This window comes from Brassica napus, chromosome A2 (assembly GCF_020379485.1).
Source record: "Brassica napus cultivar Da-Ae chromosome A2, Da-Ae, whole genome shotgun sequence".
In the NCBI taxonomy this organism is placed as follows: domain Eukaryota; kingdom Viridiplantae; phylum Streptophyta; class Magnoliopsida; order Brassicales; family Brassicaceae; genus Brassica; species Brassica napus.
Genome location: NC_063435.1, coordinates 26,763,288 through 26,781,292, shown reverse-complemented (window position 1 = coordinate 26,781,292; position 18,005 = coordinate 26,763,288). Strand labels below are relative to the sequence as shown.

At 32.7% G+C, this 18,005-nt stretch overlaps 2 protein-coding genes across 7 annotated transcripts; one reads left to right on the top strand and one right to left on the bottom strand.

The window, feature by feature from the left end:
• Window positions 1–1,860: 1,860 nt before the first annotated feature.
• Window positions 1,861–6,167, top strand: LOC106402936. 2 transcript variants are annotated; one of them, XM_048745692.1, is made up of 6 exons: window positions 1,861–1,991; window positions 5,059–5,179; window positions 5,264–5,322; window positions 5,429–5,609; window positions 5,704–5,752; window positions 5,845–6,167. In XM_048745692.1, exons 1-6 carry the CDS (start codon window positions 1,876–1,878, stop codon window positions 5,937–5,939), a joined length of 621 nt encoding a protein of 206 aa, XP_048601649.1. In that variant the 5' UTR covers window positions 1,861–1,875; the 3' UTR covers window positions 5,940–6,167. The 2 variants fall into 2 exon arrangements, with proteins under 2 accessions (XP_048601649.1, XP_013699215.1); XM_013843761.3 differs by lacking the exon at window positions 1,861–1,991 and adding an exon at window positions 4,803–4,967.
• A 5,355-nt stretch (window positions 6,168–11,522) lies between these two features.
• LOC106402919 (nardilysin-like) lies at window positions 11,523–17,336 on the bottom strand. Of its 5 annotated transcripts, none has more exons than XM_022705410.2 (17): window positions 16,230–17,336; window positions 15,614–15,973; window positions 15,426–15,538; window positions 15,265–15,338; window positions 14,972–15,181; window positions 14,634–14,873; window positions 14,380–14,555; window positions 14,111–14,291; window positions 13,872–14,036; window positions 13,208–13,785; window positions 12,988–13,140; window positions 12,739–12,918; window positions 12,474–12,665; window positions 12,291–12,406; window positions 12,055–12,208; window positions 11,887–11,981; window positions 11,523–11,811 (listed from the first exon to the last, which is right to left on the bottom strand). In XM_022705410.2, the coding sequence occupies exons 2-17, from the start codon at window positions 15,971–15,973 to the stop codon at window positions 11,673–11,675; spliced, it is 3,126 nt and encodes a 1,041-aa protein (XP_022561131.1). In that variant the 5' UTR covers window positions 16,230–17,336; the 3' UTR covers window positions 11,523–11,672. The 5 variants fall into 5 exon arrangements, with proteins under 5 accessions (XP_022561131.1, XP_048601642.1, XP_022561127.1 ...); XM_048745685.1 differs by having other exon boundaries at window positions 11,523–11,808; XM_022705406.2 differs by having other exon boundaries at window positions 16,234–17,336.
• Between the last annotated feature and the right edge of the window lie 669 nt (window positions 17,337–18,005).

Sequence of the window (18,005 nt, the reverse complement as noted above, 5' to 3'; positions counted from 1 at the left end):
ATATTATAAATTATTTTTAAAATATTTTTGCACTGATTTATTAGAATTTTTAAAATATAATATATAAATATATATTATATTTAAAATGAAAATATATTATGATTAAAGTAGTTGCAAAGATTCTATATTATAAGCTTTAAAGAAAATACATCTAAATTTTTATACTTTGCTAATGTTAACCTATCTTACCAACGTATTATATTTTATTTTTGAACATAAATATTTTATACTTACGAAAATAAAATATATAGAATTTATAAATTCAATACAATTTTATTATATTTAGCTCAATATAATAATTTTTTTAATATGATTGATTATGATTATATATTATATAAAATATTACAGAATTTTTTATTTTCATTTTATAAACGATTAATGAATTTATTAATGTATAACAATATTTCAAACTAATTTCAAAATAAGTGAAAATATTTAAATATAATTTCGAAAATGAAGATCTTGTAAAAATCTCTTTAAACAGAATTGTTAGAATTTTAAAATAAATATATTTATATTTATAATGAAAAGATATAAAAAAAATATTATGATTAAAGTATTCTAAAGATTCTATGTATTATTAGTCTTAATAAAATACATTTAATAAGATTTCTAAGTGATGGTCTAAATTAAGAAAAAATCACACATGAAAGAAGTCATGACTTATATTTTAATATATTAGATTATAGACCCAAACATATGGGTCAGATTTGGAATTAAAGAATATACTAGATTTTGACCCGCACTTAGAAAGCGCGGATTTGTTTGTTTTTCATTTATTGATCGAAAACTGATCTACAAACTACTATTATTTTTGTTTCGAACCATAATAATTGAGTGTTTTGGTTTTTATCATTTGTTTTTTTCTCTCTCTTCAAAATATGGTATTTGTTCGAAATATGGTAGTTGTTTTATAATGTTTGAGTTTTATAATTTGTTTTCATATCCGGCTTAGATTCATGATTGAACCTATAGACCTGATACATTGTATATAATCCGGTTTAGATTTAATAAAAATTCGTTAATTAAAAAACTGATATAACCTGGTAAAAATCCAAAAACTCACTATTAACCTGCGATCTGATACCATTGATCCGATAAAGCACAAAATATCTGATAATATTTTTTTAAAAAATTGATTAAATTACTCATATATTTTTAATATTACATAAATTAGTGATTCATTAGAATTTGATGAAATTTTATTATGTCATCCAAATAAAAAATGATAATATAAAATTCTTATTGATATGACAATATTAGTTTATTATCGTTATTAATAACGGAATAACCTATTATATGTTTGTGTTTTTTTTAGATTTAAATTTTGATTTTAAGATAATTTTTAAAATATTCTTGAATACTCGTAACTGCCATATCAAAATTATGTATAAAATGACATTATATATGGAAAAAATGATATTCAAATATGTATATGATATATGGTGTAGGATATATGATTTTGGTTTTTATTGAAAATCTGTATATTATTCAAATGATCTATTTTAAATATTGATACGTATATTTAAGAAAATAATATTTTCATGTTTATTAATTTATTTATAGTTCATAATATATTTATATTTATATTAAATTTAAAGTTAGTATATCTTTTAAATATATATAGGCCTATTATTTATAGATCCATTTATGTGTATATGTAAGCACAAAACCAAAAGACTTAAATGCTATTAATGAATTTTATTAATCATTTGTAAAAGTAATGGTATTTTTGAGAAAATGCAATTTTCATTAAGGGCGTAAAATGGGAATGATCCCCTTTTAATGGTATTGATACCTGGAAATAGGCCAAAATGTTTTGTATATATAGAGGGTTTCCAACTTGCTCAGTTTGTTTAGGAGGCAGAGTTAGTCATGGGAAAGACTCGGAGCATGGGATCAGGGCGTTGTACACCCATAGGGTTACCACGTCCTCGCCGTTCTCTATTCCGACCTCTCTCGGTCGGGGAAAGAGGCTTACAACGAAAGAGGTGTCCGTTTATTTTTGATACTTATTAATTAATTAATTAGCAGTATACATATAGATCTATATGAATTATGATTGATCTTGTTGCCGCCCAGATTGTATATAAAGTATCATAATAACTATTAATGTCTAATAAATTTCATGCATGCTTTATAAATCATTTATTAAATTATAAATAAATTTATAAAATTAATTATATTGTAGACATGGATCTTTAAAATGTGATTTACATTGATGTTTTAATTAATTGTAATGTCTATAATAACTTACCTTAATTTTCTATTACTTGCGCAAGTTGCTAATATTTATTGCATTGTCTAAATGTAATTTACCTTATTGTTTTTAATAACTTACCTAAGTAACCTTAATGTTTATAATTTTTTGCACGTTTATTTATAACTTTACCTTTTTTCTTAATTCCCCTATTACTTGCGCAAGTTGGAAATAGTTAATGCATTCTAATTTGTTAGCTCGCTTTTAATAATTTACTCTTTTTGAATATGTATTACTTGCGCAAGTTGGTATTGTGTTTATTGCATTTCATCTTATGACAATATAATTTTAATTTCTTTCTTGATAAAAATCATTTCGAAAACATCATTTATTATGTTAAATATCCCCTAATAAATGTCTAACGTGGAAGGTGGACTATATATATAACTGAGACCCCAAATGTCTAACATCTTACAATACAACTATTCTCTTTTCCTAACAATTTTTAAAAACCCGTCTAAAGATACATGGCGTATTGAAGTACAGATTCTTCGCTTGTGGAGAAATTATAACCAAGAATCCGGCAACACCATCGAAATGGTATTTGTTTTTATTACTACATTTTTTAAAACTCAGAATCGTCATATATTTATTTTACTTTACAATGAACAATATTTTTTTTATAGTGTTTCATAACTACTTATTCTGCTTTCCGTCAACTCTTATAATTTATTTGTCTAACTCATAACTTTCATATATTCGATCAGGGACAAAATTTCATGCTTACAGCTCATCAAAAAATTTGAAGGTTGTCCAGTTATTCAAAGTGTACGATGCTATTGGTGATTATCGGACAAGCTCTCATCCGTACAAAATTGGGTTCTTCCACGCGACTTTTGTTGCAAAACCAAATGATTTTCCAAGTGAAGTTCCCGAGAAGTATTTGGCTGATTACACTGAAATTCCTGGTGGAAAAGCTGATAACAACCGCTTGGTTGGTAAGTAATTTTCAACTGGGAATTGTTCATGCACTAATAATTTATATATGATTTTAAGGCTATTAATCTGTTTATTAAATAACTTTAATATTATACCTACTTAATTGAATTTGTAATGTTTAGATATTCTTTTGGTTTTGTATTATTTGTGTTAATTTAATTATTTTTATTTTGGAATGTAGATGTTATTGGTCAAATAGTTAACTTCGGTTCTCTTGAAAACAAAATGATAAAAGGAAAAAATAACATGAGGCTATTGATTGAGTTAGGTGACCAAAAGTAAGCTTAAGTACTTTTACCATTTCTTATTTGCTACCTAAATATGTATATTAGATTTATTAACTTAAGTTTATATTATACAGTAATGTGAAGATGATGTGTACTCTGTAGGATCGTTATGCTAAACAAGTATACGATTATAGTATGAGTAACATGTCCACAATGATTATTTGTGTTGGTTCTCTTCTATTAAAGAGTGGAAAGGTATATAATACATTTATCTTTCTAAAATAATTATATGTACAACATGTTAATAAAATCTATATATTGTAGGTGCTCACTCTTACAAACAACTATAGTACTCAATGGTCTGTTGGTACTGCTACATCTGTCGTGCCAAGTTTTTTGTTCTTAATGAGAAGAGAACCATAAGAGAGATCATTGATAGTATTCTGGTATATAAACTAAACTCTCCATTTTAGTTGACTACAATCCAGTTTTTACACTATTTCGATGATGGTATGTTAATTTAATATTATTTTCTATTCAATAAAATTTAGAAATTTAGAAATCTATGAAATTATTTTATTTCGTATAACTGCTTACACAATTTAATAATTGTTTGCAGGTTTTTAATGGAATTTGCTTTCTTTATCGAAAATAGTATTTCTTAATTTATATTACTTATGGATTATATTCTGACTTTTATTATATTTTTTTTAAATATGTCATTATTTTTAAATACAATGGAAGATATATAGAGTTGGCAATCCAATCTCTTTGGCAAAACTTAATATACAGAATATGTATGCATATGAAGCTCTATTTATAATAGCATAGATCCATGAGAAATAATATATAGCATCATGAAAATATATGCTAGCTAAAATTTATAAAATTATATATCTATGAAATTATTTCATTTCGTACAACTACTTACAAAATTTAATAATTTTTTTGCAAGTTTGTTTTCTTTATTGAAATTGTACTTCTTAATTTATATTACTTATAGATTATATTTCGACTTTTATTATATTTTCTTTAAATATGTCACTATTTTAAAACGAAAAATATTAACATAAATATATTCGTCACTAAAAATACACAGTTACAACATATATATACAATACAATTCTACTTAGTGATAATATAAAATCTGTAACTTCAACAACTGTATACTATTTATTTTACATTTTGAATATTTTTATGTCCGTAGTTGGTCACCTAGTTATAGTATTAAATGAAGCAAAGAGATGCTTAAGGTTTAATCACCCGCTCAAAAATAGCTGCGTATTAAAACAAATTATAGGCCCAAACGTATGGGCTAGACTTGGAATTAAAGAATATAAACCTGGGAATAGGCCCAACGTTTTGTGTCTATATATGAATGTAGCTAGGGATTCCGACTTGCTCAGAATTTAGGAGGCAGAGTTGGTCATGGGAAAGACTCGGGGCATGGGACCAGGGCGTTCTTCACGCATGAGGAGACCACCTTACCGTTCTCTATTCCGACCTCTCTCAGTCGGAGAAAGAGGCTTACAACGAAAGAGGTGTCCGTTTATTTTTGATACTTATTAATTAATTAATTAGCAGTATACATATAGATCTATATGAATTATGATTGATCTTGTTGCCGCCCAGATTGGCCGCACTGAGTCGCATGAAGAATACACTCGGCTCTAAAGTCTCGTTGCCTAACCAATCAGATAAGAGCCTGAAGAGAACTGATCAGACCACTCTTGTCTCCGGAACTGATATTCAGGTTATATAATCTACTTCTTTTTTGTTTTTGTGTGGTCGGGAAATTTATTGGTTTGATTATTAATAACGACAACTTATATAACAGGGAAAGTTGTCGTCTGATGTTGTTGCTAGCACCTCGAAGCCTCAGACGTCATCATCAAGGTTGTGTCTTATTTGTAATTTTGATTATTCTCTCTATAATTAAGCAGTAGCTAGGTGGTATTTGTTGTTAACATTATGTATGGTTGTTGTTGCGAATCTTATACAGTTTGGTCGGGATGAAGAAAACACTAGGTTCTCAAGCCTCGTTGCTACGTTGTTCTGCCTGTATGCAAATAATCCAGTCTGATAAGAGTCTAAAGGGATCTTCTGATCAGGATCAGACCACTCTTGTCTCCCATATTGATATTCAGGATCAGACCACTCTTGTCTCCTTAATTGATATTCAGGTTATATAATCTACATCTCTCTCTCTTTTTTAATTTTTTGGTTGAGAAATTCATTACTTTGATTATTAACTACAGTACCATTTGTGTATGACAGGAAAAGTTGTCGTCTGATATCGTTAGTAGCACCTCCAAGCCTCATCAAGGTGTCGTCTATTTGTTTTAATTATCAATATTGTGTGTGTGTACATGTGGTTGTTGTCGCTCACATTATGTTTTTTTTTCTGACTACGCATAGGTAAGCATCTCCGATCAAATTCAAAAATACACAAGCCCAAAGCTCTTCTAAAGAAGAAGAAGAAGAGCTCACGCAAAGCTGTATCCGCCACCTAAGTTACCACCACTATCTATTTCCTCTATCTTTTTTTTTTTTTTTGTAGCTTTTTATGCTTGATTAGGACTTTTTAAAAATAAACCTTTTATTTAAGTTATATGTTTGATTTTGTGAAATCCTTGTCATGATAATGAAGTTATATGTTTGATTTTGTGAAATCCTTGTCATGATAATGTGCCAGTTGTCTTTTTATCCTTGTATAATAATTGATGTGATCATTTCACTGATCCGCGGCGTTACAAAAATAACACAAACAAAACATAAGTTGTGTTATATGGGGTAATTACACGATTTAGCTGGCTACTTTGAGATGCACACAAATTTTTTCGACTTTCTTAGATGTAATTTTGTAATTTAATAAAAAAATATGTTGTTGGTGATCAAGAAACAGCCGAGAGTGCAACTTGAGCAAAGCGATGAATATCAGTCCCTTTGATCGATTCAGTGATTGATATGTTGCATATAGTGATTCGTCTTAGTCTCACTGAGATTCATGTTTAGCAGAGAAGAGAAATGTACAAGTGTTTTGATAGACTAATACGACTCCTATTTCCCGACAACTTCTATTAAGAATCAAGAGACTCTAAAAGCATGATTATTGCAAATACACATATTAGGGGTTCTTATTACTTTTTTAATGCTTTTAAGCACAAAAAGTGAATTAAGAGACAAGGTTAAGAAACCCAAACATTTAAGTGGTCCATTGCAAAGTTCTTAATTGGGTATAAGTAAAAACTCCAATTCCAAATTTGGTATCAAAAAGTAGTTTCATTATTCTTCATATTAATGTAAAACTAGTATTCACTTGAGAACAAAAGATTTAGACTTTTGCCAATATTATGTTCTTCAAAAGAGACCATTCAATACACAAAACATACGGCAAGAGAGGAGAAGAGAAGAAGAGTATTCGCTTGTTAGAATCCGGCAATCTCTCGAGACTCCGGCCATCCTGCAGGGAATAAGAAGACCACCTCCTCAAACCCTAAGAAGTTATCTGCATTTCCATCATAAACAAAAAGCAAACAATCAGAGATAGCACAACTACAAAAAAAAAAAAAAAAAAAAAACAGAGACTTGAAAAAAAGATAGGACTACTAAAAGTGTGTTCCATTCTTGTGGTTACACGACAAACATAAATGGGATCAGAAGGAACATGGAATATGTAATAAGCATACTCTTCCCTGAACTCATCTTCTCCCTCTACCTCCATGTGAAGGCTCGGTTCTGTCGAAACCATCAATAAGATTTACAAAAGCCACAACACGAAATCTATCAATAAGATTTGCAGAATATCTCTTTACTAACTAAGTTAAAGCCTCACCTTAGTCATCGAGATCGTGGCTGATTGTCCCATCGCCGGCGATAAGCCCGTCGGAGAGGTTATCGTTCCGGTGAAGGAGCTTTTGGATCAGAACAAGGACGGCGGCGAGGAGGAGAAGACGGTGACGTACGCGGTGAGAAGAGATCGAACCCAATCCCTATCCCTCGAGATGATCAAAGACGACGACGACAGATCATCCCAGGAGAAGAGATCAATCACGACATTTTGGAATCGAAATCGACTGATTTCAGGAAGTGGGGAGAGAGATAGAGATAGAGATAGAGATAGAGATGAGAGAGAGGGAGGAGGAGATAAGCAACGTATCTTATTGTTCCTAATTAAGCGACGGTTCTTGAATAAAAGAGTAATTTTTTTTTAATCAAAATTAATTTAAGCAACCTACCTAAACAAACTCAATAATCATGCTCTTAGGGCATCTGTATCGCACGGTTGTTAGCGCGTCCTTAGCATAATAGGTAATTAATTTAAATCAATTTAAATCAATAATGCAGAAAACGTTAGCTACGTATGTTAATTAAGAAGTTTTAAGTTTGTGTCCTTAGCTGCACATGTCACAGAGAGAGGGGAAAGAGTGTTCGGTGTTGGGAAAGTCTTCCATCTCTCGACGAAATCATTCGCATCGTCTCCCATCTCTCTCGACGGTTTCCCTCCACCGAGCTCTCGACTGCGGACTCCGTCGAACCCTCCGGCGATCTGTCCCATCTCTCTGTCGATCCCAATCTGTCGCCCTCAATCTCTCGCCCTAAATCTCTCCAACAAAGCTCTCCAACGAAGCTCTCCACCGAATCTCTCCATCGGAAATATCAAACGATCTCTCCTCCGATCCGAGCCCCGATCTCTCCCATCTCTCCACCAATCTCTCCAGCGATCTCTCCGCCGATTTCAACCGAATCACTCCACCGGATCTCTCCAACGATCTCTCCGCCGATCTCTCCGCCGCCGATCTCTCCTCAGATAAACAAGGTATCACTCAATCCTCAGTCTGTAGTATAGAGATTTAGAGTATTTATTTCTCGATCTAGGTCGTGTGTATTTGAGGCTTGTTTGTTTTTGTTGTTAGGATTTGATTGTATGCTTCGTCTTTGTGATTGAATGCATGTCGTTTTTTGTAAATAAAATTTATAAATTAGGGTTTGTAAGTGATAAAGCCATGTCTGAGAATCGTTTTCTTGAAGAGATTAACTCTTGTTTTGTTTTGTTCTTTAGGATGCTTAACTCGTATATGATATTACTCGTTCTTGAAGAGATTAACTCTTGGTGAGTTTTAACTAATTAGATTTCAATCTCATTTGATATGATACTCATTGTACTATTTACTCATTCACTCATTTTAGAAAGACATTCAAACTCATTGATAGAAAATCTTTTTTTTTTTAACTCATTTTAGATTGACATGAAACTCTTTTCAGATTGACAGCTTTTGAACTCATTCAAATTTAAATGCATCCCCGTTTTTATCGACATAGACTTAAGTTTGTGATAGGACTGGTTGTTTCTCAACGCTGCCTATTACTGTGGAGGTCAACCTCTCCTAGCTACATCATACACACGCAACGATCCAGGAAGAAGATACTATACTTGTGGGAATGTAGATGATGGGGAGTGCCATGTTTGGAAGTGGTGGGATGTGGCGGTTATGGAGGAGATGAGAGCGAGGGATGCACACATTCTTCAATTGGCTGAAAAGGTTGACAATCTTACTTATTTGAGTGACAAGGAGACTGAGGAGAAGGTGGTGGAGCTCGAGAAGATGGTTTCTGAGTTGGTTAAGGTAACATCTCGGTTCACCCTTGGCTTTGAAGTGCTTGTTGGTGTACTGGTTATTGCATTTGTTTTCATAGGTTTTGGCCTTATGTTTAAGTGGGGTTAGTATGCTTAATGTGTAATGGTTTAGGATGCTATTTGTAATCACGTTGGTTGTTGTTGTAATGCTTTAGGATGGTATGTGTTATCACGTTTATCGGTTGCTTGAATGACTTAATATGTAATGCATTATGTGTAATGAACTCGTGACTTATAATATGTAATGAATGCTCGTGACTTTAAAGCCTAGTGAATTCTCGTGACTTAATAAGAATGAAGTATGTGTAAAGCATTATGTGAATGAGTTCTGGTGACTCTTTATATGTCAGTTCACAGCAAGCATTCTCGTGACTCTTTTCTACAACAAGACAACATACATTCACAAGAGGAGATAACCTTTCACGAGTAATAGGCATCACGGGAGTGGCAAACGAAAATATCACAAGCTACAGATTTAAAAGTTATAAATATGAGTGTTCTTCACAGGAAAACAAAATAAATCATTCGTCTTTGCTCACAACCTACAATATTTCTCTCCTTACCATTACAACCAAACCAATTCATCTTTTTTTCAAATTTCAATGGCATCTTCTTCCCATTATCATTACCACAATGATGATGATGATAGTTTAGAAGGCCCTTTTCAAGAAATTTGTGATCAATATAATCAAATTTCGGAACCAAAAGAGTGCAAGAAAAGAGTTTTTAATGAGAGAAACCGAGAAGAGGGGCACAACAATCTCTGGAATGCTTAATTTAGTGATAATCCGACATACACTCACAATTTATTTCGGTGCCGGTTCCGAATGAACAAGCATTTGTTCTTATATATTATGCATCGTCTCAGCAACGAAGTTCCGTATTTTCAACAAACAGAAGATGCACTTGGACGGTCTAGTCTCTCTCCCCTCCAAAAATGCACTGCAGCAATTCGTCTATTGGCTTATGGTGGTGGAACTGATGCAGTTGAAGAATTTGTTCGACTTGGTGAAACAACGGCATGACATTGTCTCCACAATTTCACCGCTGGAATCATTAACTTGTTTGGCGAAGAATTCCTAAGACGTCCCACACCAGAGGACCTTCAGAGACTACTCTGTGTTGGAGAAGAATGTGGATTTCCCGGGATGGTTGGAAGCATCGACTGTATGCATTGGGAGTGGAAGAATTGCCCAACGGCTTGGAAAGGAATGTATTCACGAGGAACCGGAAAACCCACAATTGTCATAGAGGTTGTAGCTTCAAAAGACCTTTGGATATGGCACACTTTTTTTTAAGCTCCAGGTACTATGAACAATCTTAATATTCTTGATAGATCATCTGTTTTTGATGACATTATAAACGGAATAGCTCCGGAAGTTAACTACCATGTCAACGGAAACGAATACCATTTGGCTTACTATCTCAATGATGGTATTTATTCAAACTGGGCAACTTTCATTCAATATAACAGACTACCACAGGGCCCAAAAAATTGTTTGTTTGCTAAAAGACAAGAATCCGTCCGAAAAAATGTTGAGCGGGCCTTCGGGGTCCTCCAAGCTAGGTTCGCGGTTGTTAAAAATCCATCTAATTTATGGGATAAAAACAAAATTTCCAATGTTATGAGTGCATGTCTCATTTTCCATAATATGATTGTCCAAGATGAAAGAGATTCAAACACTCTTTATGAGTTTGAAGATGAGGATTTTCATTTCACCGTTAAAAAGACTAAAAAAGTCGGCACGACACTTGCTCGTCGCAAAGAAGCTCCGAATCCACATATTCATCAACAATTAAAGGAAGATTTGATTGAAAATATTTGAGAAAAATTCAGACATCTTCAAAATTAAATATAATGTTTAATTTTCTATGAATTCAATAAAATGTTTGTTTGGTTTGTTTCCTTTTGTAATTTGTAATTTGTAATTTGTTTTCTGATAGACTCACCGTGAAGAAGAAGCAACCATTTCTGTGTACACGTCCAAAAGAAACAAATCTTCTCTTGTTGCACAAGCCACTACATCAAGCTTGTCACAGTGTCTATCTACAATGGGTTAAATTGGCCATGGAGACCAAAGGCGTTAGAATTGTTCGGTTTTACGATGATGGCTTTGAACATGATTTGGAAAGAACCTTTGGTTTGGCTGTTGCAGCTTAGAAAGAACTCGCACTTTAGGCTCACCTCTGAACAAAATATACAAAGATAAACACATTCAATATAAGTTAAAATCCTTCCAACTGGGTTTGATTTTACTTTTGCCAGCCTAAAAAGCTACAAACAGTGGACAAAACTCGTTTGTAATTGCTTGTTTTTCTTCATTGAGATACTCAACAGTATTGTATTATAGTTCTGATTCTTATACTAACTTTCACCAATTTATTGTTTGTTAATTAACTTACGCCAGACATCAATGATTTAAAACTCAACCACTAAGTCTTGCACATCTGCATCATATAAGCCAAAATATTAAATTTGTCAAATACCAAAAGAGTTATAATTCGGCCAGAGGTATAAAACATAACCTCTCAAAAACAAAAACATTGTCTAATGCATTAATCCTCTCAAAAACATAAAACATCAGATACTATGCATAAAACTAGATTATCATATGTCAGATCCAATGCATACTTCAACTATGAGAGGCTTCTGGACTAAAAAGTGATCATATATCTCGATCACATCTTCTTTCTTCATGGTTTTCAAAACCAACTTCACTGCAGTGTGATGACCTCTTATGCAACTGCTACATAACATGCAATTAGCATAAATTCATTCAATTTATATGAAAAAGAAAGAAAGATTAAAAAGACTAAATTACCTGTCATCATGAATCAGGTCCGAAGACATATCAGAGTCATCTGGCACATCAATTCCACTTTTGTAAAGTTCAAAAGTTTTCTCTTCAACATTGACCTGTATAGAAGTTGGACAAATAATTAGATAAGTTCAACAATAATGACTAAACATGAGTTACTATACAATTTACCAGATAGTGACGCAGAGAAGCAACAAATTCATATATTTTCTCCAAGAGATGCATCGGTTTATGTTCAGAGGAGACAACATAGAAATAGACTCCTTTAGTCCCATGTTGGTTGTGAATCTCACAACCAACAAGATAACCAAGCCTCTGTTTCAGCCTATTAATTAACAGAGAAACTTATTAAACTGCGAAAGCCAAAATAATAAGCGAAAATTAATTAACAGAATAAACCAACCAACCTCAAATCAGTATATATTTGCTCATCTACCATAGACTTCAAGAGATGTAAGAAGGCTGAGATCCTGTTCGACTTAAAATCTTTAGAATTTTCTTCACAAGTCATTTGGTAGTATACCTATAACACATAGCAGTCATAAGTAAATAAAGCCCAAAATGAAACATAACAGAATATTTGTTTTTACCTTGGCCAAAGAATTACTTTCAATCTCAGTTATTGGCATAGCAGACACTCTGTATGGAGAAATGAGAGCTAGCTCTTTCTTAGTTCCTGATTTCCTTGGAATTTCAAACTCTCCAAATGGTTTGAATAAACCTAGGATTTGTTTGCAATAGTCTTCAGAGAAACTCCCCAAAAATAATCCGACTATGCGAATCTGCAAAATAAATATTTCATTTGAAAAAAGCACTGGAGAAATAAAATGACAAGTTGCAAAGATTTTGAGATACCTGCTGCGTTTTAGGTAAAAAGGCGTTCAGATCTTCAAAAGAGATTAACTTCATTGCATTGAATTTCTCATCCATGCTGAGCTGTCCTTCGATGATAAACTCAGATAGTAACTGCTTTCCATGCACAATGAGATCTCGTGATGTGAGATAGAACTGTCTCAACATCTTTTCAGTTATGATCTGTAACAAGAGAAAAAAGTCAATTTGTGACAGAATGATAAAACTAGAGGTTTATTCAAAATAACATACCTCAAAAACTTCAAGAGTAGGAACAAAAGATCTAAACTCCTCACAAAAAGAAGACATAAAATCTCTAATCGTTCCTGCATAACCATAGAGTTCAATCTCTATGGTGTTATCATCTCGAAATGATAACTGAGGATAGACATATGCATCAACACCCTACATTGCAATTAAAAAGTTACTACATTTTCTTGAAGAAAATAGAACAAACTTAAAAGATGTTTACCCTGTATATGATAGGGCTGAGCTCGTGTTTGAGCATCTCAAAATAGATTCTAGCAACCATATGAGGGATTACTCCAGGAGAAACATTCATGTAGACGTTGAAACAAGCGGTAGACAATGCTACAACTTGATGTCGGTAGAAGAGCTTGTTATGACCATCAACAATAATGGGTTGATAAGGAGTCTCCTCATCATCGGCCTCCTCAGATGTGTCAGAAACTAGATCCTCCTCCATTTCGCAAGAATCTGGATCCTCATCCATTTGAACTTCACTGTCAGAATCTAGATCCTCCTCCATTTCGAAAGAATCTGGATCCTCATCCATTTGAACGTCATTGTTTGAATCTGGATCCTCCTCCATTTCATCAGAATTTGAATTCTCCACATCACCAGTCTTGTCCTCATGGTCAACATCTAGAATCTCCTCGTTTTTGAGATAATCAGGAACATCTTTCCAAAAACATGTTGCAGGCATAAAGCTGTTGCGTTGTGGAAAATGCAGGAATTGGGAACTCTCCCACTTCTGAAGGTAATGGTGTGGAATTGGTTCTTCTTTATACTTGGAAGAAAAATATGGCTCTGTTACAAAAGAACAGAATACAGGAAAACATACTGTTAGAATATGTTGTTTAAGAAATATATAATTGAACAACTAGTTTTTGTACCTTCTTGTGTTTCTTCTTCTTTGGTGAATGACTTTGTTAATAGATCAATCCGCATATTGTTAGTTGTGAAATTTCTAAGCATATCTTGGACTGCTGTGAGATCACCAAACTCATAACAAAAGTCGAGAGAAACAGCATGTGACACTGGGAAACTGAGCATATTAACTGAAACAAACAACCACAAAGTAATTTAATATTTTATTCAACACAAAATGGAAGATTTAAGTTAGTAAACAAACCTGCAAGAGCCAAAGAAAAATTAACTGGATCACCAAGCTGGTTACAATCACTATCCATGCATTGATACTTCATTTGTAGTAAAAGTTTGTAATCTTCAATGAGTGAAAGAAGCAGTGTAGAAGATCCACAGGTTCTTAACATATGAAGATACTGATATATATATGAAACCATTTCATATTTCTGCCAAATAAACAAAGAACATAGTCAATAGCCAAAAGATAAGAAAATACAATAAAATCTATAAATAAATGAGAAGTGGAATACATACATTCTCCAATCCAGCATGGGTCATATCTAAATTGATCGTAAATAGTTGACCTCCAGCTGTAGATGAAAAAGAACAATTTCCAACATCTGAAAACATATACTCATGACCAACTGATGCAGTGAAAGAAGTGATCCAGTGCTTCGACTTGAAAAAGAAGCAAAGAGAGCCTTCACTCTCTGCCAAATAACAAAAATATACATTAACCACCAAGTACAAAATTGGATAAATACAGTAAAATATTAACTGAAACTAACCTTCACATATAAGTATGTGAATTAACTGCTCTGGCCTTATCTCAGAATGTGAGAGAGAGATAGGAGGAATTATCCAAGAAATCTTCATACTCTGGGCATCTTCTAAAGACTCAAGTGTGTAAGAAACGCCATGCTTCCAAAGACGATCATTAAACTCAGGAAATACAAAATTAGTCTTTCTCCAACGTTTAAGATTGGAAAAATACTCAATGACCAAATCTTCAAGTTCATCTACAGCTTCTGCAAAGAAAAATCAAAGAGGTTAGATTGAACAAATATCAAATAAATGATTACCTACAACAGAAGAGTGATAAAGAAAAGACCAAATCATTCATTACCTGAACCGATTATAACGAGCTTCATGGAACCTCCTACGAAGTGACTTCGGAACAGCTTCAAAGCACAGTCACGGAGGGCTTGCGGTTCATGGCCAGAGAAGGATTGATTGTTGCCCCATGTGAACCGGTTGAATGGATGATTTACTGGAGAGGTATGAGAAAATAATTGTTCCATCCGGCTGGTGTCTTTATATTTGTTAGATTCAAACTCTGTAGAAGAAAAACAAAAACAAAAAGTATAATAATTAGCTTCTGAAAAGATACAAATGAATGAACATACCTTAAAACAGTACCTGAATTGAGTGTCTTCATCTCTTTTTTAAAACGTTCAATATCCATTAGAGGTTCATTGAACATATTGGCAAACCTAGAAAGAAATAACAAGATGAGAATGATTAACAACTTTGATAATAAAAGATTAAAGAAACTACAAATCAAATGGGGGAACACTCACATTTCCAACGCAGCTTTGAAATGATCTTTTACAATCGTAAAAGAGAAACCCATATATTCCGGTTCCGTGTTAGCAAAAACATCACCACCATGCATCCCCACAAAGTCCTTGAACTACAAGAAACAGTTTTCAAACATAAGAAGATAAAACATGAGATATTAAAAAATATCAAAATCAAAAGACCTCACATCGTTTTCTCCACCATTAATAGTTGAACCAGAGAAAACCATGTGTTCTATCAGGTGGGCTAGTCCTTGCATATCACTTGGATCATCAAAAGATCCAAACTTCACACTCATTGCAGCAGAGTTGCTTGCAGCAGATGGGTCAGATATTAAAAGAACAGTGAGCTTATTATGAAGGACGATGGACTTGTAGACTTTGTCGCTACCATCTGGATGATTTATATCATAGGTTTCGCTAACAGGAGGAGAAAGACTAATAGCGTAAGCCTGTTCAACCACTTGGATGAGTTTCTTTAACTCCCTCTTATCTTTCTTCATCTTCTCTAACCACTTCAGCTTTAACTTCATCTTAAACTGACCCATCTGCCATACAAAGAAAAGAAAAATGTCAATCGTGAGATCTTCAAATCACCATAAACAAACAACAAACGTCTTCGATACTAAGAAAGCGCACAATGCCAATCTCAAAATTAGGGCTTAAGGTTATTGAATAAGGTTCGGAAAACAAAATTAAATCGATGGAATCAGCTACATTAGTGCTAATTCGTTATAAGGCAAATGATTAACAAAAAACAGGTTTATGAATCGACTTTTTGAGTTTGCGAAACTTAAGAGAGACCTACACTGTTAAGGTCCAGCAAAGAGAACCAGACAATGGATCTTAGGTTCAAGCAAATCGCTAGCGTCAGTCTCCAGGCGAAGAACTAATTTGGGGTAAACAAGAACGCAAGCCTAAAAGGATACAAAATAGATAGATAACCGGTCCAATAACCATTCTACATTTAAACCAGCTAAAATGACTACTACATTGTTCTCTGAAATGAATTATTTTGCCTAAAGAGGAATTTCAGACTACCAAATTTGATAGGCTATTTTCTCAATAAATATTCTAAATCTGGAAAACATCATAGCTTTTTTTGGTTTTAATTATAATATAGGTTTAATCAACCAAACAAGAGGAACACTTGAATGGAATCTGTTCAATAAATCTAGAAGATATAAGATGAACATTTGAATCAAAATAAATAGTCTAAATTTGTAACATACCATAGCATTTTTTGTTTTGTTTAAAATAATATATTTAATCAACCAAACCAATATAAGATGAACATAGATCAGAATCTTTTTAATAAATCTAACAAAATATAAGACTAACATCTGAATCAATATTAGACTGAAACAAACAAATCTGAAACATATATAATAGCCAAGAAGAACATCTGAATTGAATAATAGAGTGAAGTAACGAAATTTAAACATATATATTATAGCATAGAAGAAATTCTAAACAACAATAAAAATGTTGGAAGATTCAGAAATCAAGCAATTATAAGCTTAGTTAACACCATAGAAGCTATGATTTTGTAAGCTTATCACAATTATAAGCTTCGATCAAATATAGGTTTAAGAACCAAACCAATCACAGGAATCAAGATCCAGAATCGAAAATTAACAAACCAATTGCCAGAATACAGGATCAAAGATTTCAATCATATTAAAACAAAAGATTCAAATCCAGAAATATAACATAAGAAAACGAAATTAAAGAACAATAGCTTATAAAACATGATAATAAGAACTCTAAAAGATAAAAATATTGATAAACAGAGAGGAAGATGAAAAGAGAGATTGTGTGAAGAAAAACGCTTCATAATAAATTTTGATACTCATGGAGAGTATGTGGGGAAGAAGTGGGGCGTTTTATAAAGAAGAAAGGTGAGGGATTAGATTAGGTCAATAGGTAATTAATGTCCTACGATATTATATTAACAATTAGTTAATTCTCCGCGTGTCACGCATTCAACTCTTACCTAATATTCAAATGCCACCATTAATAAATTAAAGTAACGGATCACATGCAGGAAAAGGTTGAACCTCCATCGCATGGCTAAGGCACTAGTTCCCAAGAAAATAATAATTCAGTCTTGTCTGGCAACCACACAATTTTCGGGACCATGGCCGTTTACGTTACCCAATTACATTGAGCATATAATTTATTGATTATGTTAGCAGTTTCATTCATTATTTATAACTGACGCAGATATCTTACCAAGTTTAATTGACGATCACCGAAATTATCTCTTTAGAAACTTCTCAAATATCAGTATATTTTTATCAAATATATTTTTTATGATCACAATTGTATTTCCTAGCCTTTTCTCAATACGGGTCACTTTATTTCTTCTCATAAGTCTAGATTGATATTTCTAGAAGCTTACTGAATCATCCATATCAATATTTCAATGTTCTGTTTTGAGAAAATGTCCATATGCAGCTTAGAATTTTTGAAATTTCAAATATTTGTATTCCCTTATATTTTTAACATTTTTATACCCATTATATAGATTTTGTGTATATATAATAAAGATGAATTATATAGCAATGAGTTTATACT